This window comes from Melanostigma gelatinosum, assembly GCF_949748355.1.
Source record: "Melanostigma gelatinosum genome assembly, chromosome: 9".
NCBI classification, from domain to species: Eukaryota; Metazoa; Chordata; class Actinopteri; order Perciformes; family Zoarcidae; genus Melanostigma; species Melanostigma gelatinosum.
In genome coordinates this window covers 18958704-18965888 of record NC_136642.1, presented here as the reverse complement: position 1 = coordinate 18965888, position 7185 = coordinate 18958704, and the positions used below count along the sequence as shown (strand labels likewise).

Genomic DNA, 7185 nt, shown 5'->3' with positions numbered 1-7185 from the left:
GAATATTTGGAAAGCTGACTGAATACTTTATTTTTTTGTACGTTTCTTTCTCAATCACACACCCTCAAGCAGTATATTTGGTTGCAGGACATCCTTACATACACTCTGACACCCTCTTGATTTGGTTTTCCCTTCCAAGCATCCTGGCCTTTCTCAAATCAAAGTGTGTGTTGTAAAGCTAATGCAGCCAATAGGGCTTGACATTCCTTTTCCTGTTGTAAAACAAAAATCAAGCGTGTGCTGATGCTAAAGTTGACTTACATATGGGCCCCAGCTCGGTAATGTGATCAAAAGCACAGGATGACGTGGTGCCAAGGGTCGCACAGAACTGAAAGACACCAACATTCAAATCATTAACACCCTAATGTGAATTTGTATCCCTGCCATTTTCTATTTTCAATGTCACAAGAATGAAAGATTGGATCTTAACATGTTTGTCATTGCAGCTACTGTGATATATTGCTTTACAAGCACAGACATGATGTGTTTATTCAAACGTATAGATCCTAATGTCACTTTCGATAAACACAAATAATTCAAATGTGCTGGACCATTGCAGCCTGCCGAATATTGTTCACTGATAGTGATCTGTGGGTCCAGCTGAGACAGGGATTATTGACCTTAACCAGATAGACATACATTAGGTTCAATACAAACAATGTTATCCTTCAGCAGAAGCCTCGGGGTGTGCACAGCAGCATCACACGCATTGTATCATTGTATTAGAGTGAGCTGTTGTGTAAGTGGTTGTAATATTTCCATGTGTACCAAAAGAATCCAATGACTGACGAATGTAACTCAATATGAAAATGAATGATAAGTAATGTTGGAGATGGAGTTGCTTTTTGTGTCCGTCTTTGTGATAGTTGGCTAGATGGATGCGGATTGTTGTCTTGTCTTACGTAGAAAGGGATGAGTCCAGCCGCTTTGTCCTCCTCCAGCATCTTCTTGAGCATGCCCCCTCCGGCTGCATAGGCGTTATCTGTGGGAACCTTCCTCATCATTGTTCCTCCAATCAGAGAAGCACGCTCCACTGAGGAATGAGCCTGAGGAAAGATATGAAACATTTGTAAAAAATGCAACGCAAGCAGGTTGTTTGATCACAGGGGTGAATCGCCTCCTGCTTTTAGTTCGAAGATAAACCTGAACAGTTTATTTCTTATTCATGGATAATGAATGATCTTATATGGTGACATTTTTTCAACAGATAAGCCTGCACCTAATCAACATCAGAGCTTCAATGATATATCCCTGATCATCTTCAATAGATTACTAAGCAGAAAGGAATACACACATAAGACATGTGCACCCGGTGATTCGATTTGAATGGTGTTCTTCAGTAGAAACACAACAAACTGCTCTCCCTATAAAGGTCTGTGTGGCCCTCGGGCGACTTCCTAACCCAATCACAGAATCAGCACGGTATTAAACCCGACCAGAGCTAGCTCCAGCCTGGCTGACTCTCTGTCTCACTAAATCACTGAAAAACTATGTTACTGAAGTAACCTTTAATGATCTTAGTTCACATGGACAACTGAGAATATTTACAGAAGTCAACATATTTGCAGAGTCTGTAAAGTGAAACTTATATAAACCTGGCTGAGGTACCTTGGCAAACAGTAAGGTTTCATGAAAAACTTTGATAAATGCATTTGTAAACAAAATGATTTACAAATAGTAAGTGTTAAAAACCTCTGAGTAAAGTCAGAAACGTGGGTCAAATGATAGGAATCAGAGTAAGCTTAGCGTTTGCATTAACCATGACATAAGCGATATTGGACATATATTTTTGTGCTTACTTGATCAGAGGAGTACGCCACCAGTTTGGACATGATTTCAGCCTCTGATGTTCCAGGGTTGGTGGCCTGAACACGTCTGATTGCTTTACAGCGGGCAGCGAGTAAGGACATCAGGGTTGCCTCACTGGCTGTGCTCTGTTGGATAATTAGAGGGAACTTGTAAAGTACTGCAGCTCCACTGTTGTGACTTTAAACCAAACTTAAATGTTACCTGTATTTACATAATCATACTTTTGGTCTAATTTGACACAACATATGGGTCGTTGCATCTTATTATTGTGCCGTTACACTGGGAGCAGCGGAGCGGATCGAGACATATGGCTGAGAAGGAATGGAAGAAGAAAAGTATTGCAAAGTAACACAATTTATTGTGAAAGAACGCAAAAATAATTGCAAGAGAATGCATATTGCGAGGGAATGCAAAGAAAGTCCTTGCCTTGACCCTTATGGGGCTTAATATGATTGCCTGTTGGTGAGCACGATGTATAAATATGGGTGTGGTTTCCACATTTTAAACATTCTGACATGACAAAGATCCAAGTAGGATTGAAACGTATTCATTAAAAGAACTTTGTGGCATGGAGTAATATGTAGGGGTCTTCTTTATTGACGCTGTTCTGATAGCCTTGCTCATTTAAGTTCTGTTTCAAATGTAACTAAGCAGACTTTTTACCACAATAAGCATTGGAAACCTGTTGCAAATGTTCCTATCTGAAAAGAAAAGCTGTGCAATTGCACTTAAGAATAAGAGGTGATGAGCCACTGCTCAAGATGATGCATGCATTAAAACTACAAGTTTGTGTCTTTCACATTTTCATGCAGTAGCAACTGTAGAATGATTACACAATATCATATTCTTTTTTTCTGATGTTTTAGTCAACTCTGCAAGCTTTTGTCATTTCTAATTTATTTTAATAACAGGCAAACTGTCTTGTTTGCCTCCTAAGTCTTAATGACTCACACATGGCTATAAAGGGAAATCTAAGGTCACTAGAAGGGTCTTTTTGATGTAAGGTTCATGATAATAGTCTTGCAACGTGCTGTCACAACACTCATTAGCCCGGCTGCAGCGAGAACAGCCCCATTCGTTGCCATAGTGAGCCGGTAAGCTGCACTTAAAAAGGAGAGTGGCAAGACAAAACAAAAACACAATGAGCCAGATGATTGCGCGCACACACACACCCGCCCTCACACTCAGGTGGTCACAATAAAAGAGGCATGAAAAGATCTGTCATCAGAGTGCACTCTCATGCTCCAACATCCCATAAACACGCATACACCTATATATAGATAGCCTCCTCTGCTGCTGCGTTTCAGTCAATGGAACACTAAACTAATGCTTGGCCCTTTGCCACACGAAACAATCCCAGCACCGCCATCTCTGTCTGCCTGTGGATGACATATTGAAAAGGCAATTTCCTGCCAATTTTCAGCCGGTGTGAACCGGTGAGAGGAAAAGACGACAACTCAATAGTACACAAATTGCTGATGAATGTGTTTTCAGGGGGCAATCAGTTGTGAGTCATGGTTCCTGAAAGCCTATAAAATGTGAGCCTTTCACTTAACACATGTTAAAAGAAACCACAGAAGAGTACAAATGTTGGCAGGGTTGGTTTTACTCCTTTGACTGCCAGAGAACATTAGTGCAGGGTGGCATAAAAATCACACAAAAGAAACGTACCTGGATGACACCTCCTCCGTGGCCATCAGTCCCGGCTATAAAATGCTCAGGCAGCTTCAGCATCTTCCCCAGCCAATCTAACATCACCGTCTCCAACTCTGTACAGGCTGGGCTGGCAGCCTGAAAACACATACACATATATAAATATGAGCTACATGTAATAAATACAGTGTCAGATACAGAGACACAGCAAAGTGCTTGTTACCCAGGAGAATCCAATACATCCAATGGCTCCACATAGCATGTCGGCCAGCATGGCAGGGTAAGAGCTAGCAGCTGCAAAGTAGGCAAAGAAGTTTGGACTGTGCCAGTGGGTGACCTGGAAAAAAGATAAAACATGCAAACACTTAATTCATTTGAGAACAAGACCAACATTAGATCGTCGTCGGGAGCAAGTGGTTGCCATATATTACAGTTTTTATCATCGTGAACAACGCTCCTCACTCTCGGTAGAGGTGGCTTACCACTGTCTCTCTCTCAAACACACACACTGCGAGCCATGGCACTCGATTCCGCTCGTCTCCGTCCTTGTCTCAGACCGCAGTCCAAAACAATTGTGCGACTATAATGCATTAAGCTGTTAACTCACCAGTGAACCACCATGTTGCCAGAAACACTTGACCTCCTTTGTAATAGTTCCTCAAATTGTTTTAAAATACATGAGTATATAAAATGTGTTATGCAGCATTGGGGAAAATATCCCTTAGATGAATATGTTCATAGTATGACTGTTCTTACAAAATAACTACTAAAGCATACATTCACAATTCAAAAACTTTAATTTTAACAATCTTAAATGCATCACTAGTCTGATGATTCTATTTCATTTTGTCTAAGCTATGCGATGAAATACACAAAAAGCAACTGCTGCTGGGTTAAAAAGCTGCTTGCATCATGGGATTTGGGAACATCTTTGCGTTATGTGAGTGAGTTGAATATATGGACAGAACGCACCAACACTGATGCCACTATTTTTTCTGATAAGAGAAGACACTGAAGCAGCTTGTTGTCATCAGATTACTTGATTACAGTTCTAAATTTATTGACATGATTCCACAAAAGGAAAGCGATCTTCTTAATACCAGGATCACTTTCCAAATTGAGTGGCTGACTAATCTGAATTACACTGCAGAGAAAACACAAAAGAATCTGTGCAACTACAATGCCAATGTGTGCATCAACAAAAGTGTAACCTCACCCCTGGCATTATGACCCTCTCCACATCTTTGATAATGTCATCATAATTTTCAGGCTCCAGTGGGGCCTCACTGGGGATCAAGGAACGAAGGTACCCCGGTTCCACATCTGGGTAGGCCGGACGCTGTTCGATGTTCTCCAGGTAGTCGGCCACATAGTCCACCATCTCCTTCCCTCTGCGCCGAAACTCTGCTGCATCCATGGTACCGCTGGAATACAGCACAGAAGAAATCATTTCTCAAGAGATGTCAAAGAACGGGTTGGATGTGACTTTTCTTTGAGATTGTAATTAATTTTATCACAGAGTCAAAAGCGTAACCTTTGATCTTACTGGTAGGAATGAGTTGAATAACTAACCACTTCTATGATGACGTCCTGCTTGTTTGATAGTTCAGTTCAGCACGCCATGGTTGGAGGTTTAAATGTAATGTGTACCAAATACACATAACACAGACATTTTCTTGTTCTGTTTCAGCTGTATTTATTACTCCAAAGTATCTTTATTATGATTATTATTTTTTAATTAAAAAAATAAAATAAACATTACACAGAGATTTTCATGTAGTGCTAGTCGTCGAACTAGGTTGTTTGGTGTGAGATATCGGCTGTAGAGATGTCTGCCTTCTCTTGAATGTATTGGTACTATATGGCATTCGGCTTGTGGTGCTCAAAGTGGCAAAAATACAAACAAAAACTCAACAGCGATGTCTCCTTTTAGAAATCATGATCCATAGCCCTGTTGTAAGCAGTTTCATGTACCAAAACCGGCCAATTTACACACAATCTAGATGAGGATAACATGTAGTTTTGATTTTGGGGTGAATTGTGCCTTCAATAAGAGCCAAAGGATCATGGGCAAGTTAATTGGGTTAATATCATTCCCAATTATTACTGATTCATAGGTAATTAGGGCTAAGGACATACTGTTTTTGAAAGTTGCAATCAATTTCAATATCAATATCAACGTGTGTGGAAAACCACATATTTGTTGGAACCCCATGAAAACCATACACTATCAACAAGTTCAACGAAAGAACTAAAAGTCTAGTAAAGAGTTGAGAGGTTGCTGTTTTCAAAACAGTTTCATCTAGATACACTATTTAGTGTCTTGTATGATCTAATTCCACTCTTAGGACACATTTTAAATGGCTGGTTACATATTGATCAGTTAGTCACATTAATATGGCTTGCTGTAATTATTTTTAGAAAATAATGATTATTATAATGTTTTCATTTACAGAAAAGCAGCACGGACACGCACAAAGCCTAAGCCATGCTCCTTGACACACTTTGTACAAGCTTGCACAATTTAGATGTATGCAAGAACCCTTGACCCTCTTAACTGTCACGGGAGTTCACAGATAGGACCCAAACGCAAGACCACAGGAGACAGAAGTGAATATTATCAGGTTTTATTTAGGCTGTGCGTGCAGGTGTGGAGCCCGTGGTCCGACACCCGAGTGGCAGATCGACGGTGTGAGTCCCGTGGCTCGACACCGGAGGCCTGGCAGCTTGACGGCGAGTGTAGTCCGTTTAACACACGGCGGGTAGAGCGGCGGAGTGTAATCCGTGGACCACAAGGAGGGCAGAGCGGCGGAGTGTAATCCTCCAAACACAAGGAAGGCAGAGGATGCCACGGGGTTTCAGCGGGTGAAAGACGGTATGACCTGACAACACCAGACTGCAGGGCCAGAGCTTATGTAGTGACATGAGACTCATTAGTGGGCCCTGAGTCTGGTGCGTCAGGCTGCAGGAGGTGATCGGCTTGAGTGTCCTCAGCTGTGCACAATTAAGGGTGCGGCCATGGGCGGTGTCGGGTCAGACAGGGATCCTGGATCCTGACAGTACCCCCCCTTAAGGAACGGATTCCAGACGTAAAACAAGACACAAAACAGGGCGGGCGGAGGGGGTCCGGAGGAGGGATGTCCCCACAGCTACAAGGCCGACTAGGGTGGGCGGAGGGGGTCCGGAGGAGGGGTGACAGGACCTGACCGGCCACGGGGCCGCCGAAGAGCGTCGGCCACCGGTGCTCCGGCGGACGGCCGGGAGGGCAGAAGGGCTCCGGACACGAGTGCTCCGGCGGACGGCCGGGCGGGCGGAAGGGCTCTGGAGAATAGGATGCTGGCGCAGCAGTGGCAAGTACTGGAGGTCTCTGCTGCTCCGCGACGGCAGCGGGCACTGGAGGTCGCTGCTGCTCAGAGACGGCAGCGGGCACTAGAGGTCGCTGCGCCTCTGGGACGGCGGCCGGGTCTGGGAGAGGCTGCGGCACGGAGGCGGCGGCGGCCAGGTCCGGGGATAGCTGCGGCGCTGAGGCGGCGGGAACTGGAGCTGGCGCTGAGGCGGCAGGAACTGGAGCTGGCGCTGCGGCGGCAGGAACTGGAGCTGGCGCTGCGGCGGCAGGAACTGGAGCTGGCGCTGCGGCGGCAGGAACTGGAGCGGACGGCGGCGCTGAGGCGGCAGGAACTGGAGCTGGCGCTGCGGCGGCAGGAACTGGAGCTGGCGCTGCGG

The 7185-nt window shown here is 44.3% G+C and overlaps 1 protein-coding gene across 5 annotated transcripts in view; it reads right to left on the bottom strand.

Moving 5' to 3' along the window:
• Positions 1-7185, bottom strand: part of LOC306781684 (aromatic-L-amino-acid decarboxylase-like) — a 41058-nt gene that overhangs the window by 29006 nt on the left and 4867 nt on the right. For 3 of the 5 annotated variants that reach the window (XM_079274657.1, XM_079274658.1, XM_079274659.1), the window contains 6 exons: positions 4679-4886; positions 3686-3799; positions 3481-3600; positions 1800-1934; positions 903-1046; positions 262-328 (listed from right to left, as the gene is read on the bottom strand). In XM_079274657.1, coding sequence (XP_079130783.1) covers positions 262-328; positions 903-1046; positions 1800-1934; positions 3481-3600; positions 3686-3799; positions 4679-4879 — 781 coding nt within the window. In that variant the 5' untranslated portion in view covers positions 4880-4886. Of the gene's footprint in view, positions 1-261; positions 329-902; positions 1047-1799; positions 1935-3480; positions 3601-3685; positions 3800-4678; positions 5019-7185 lie in introns of those variants that run through there. The other 2 variants (XM_079274660.1, XM_079274656.1) reach the window with 1 other exon arrangement.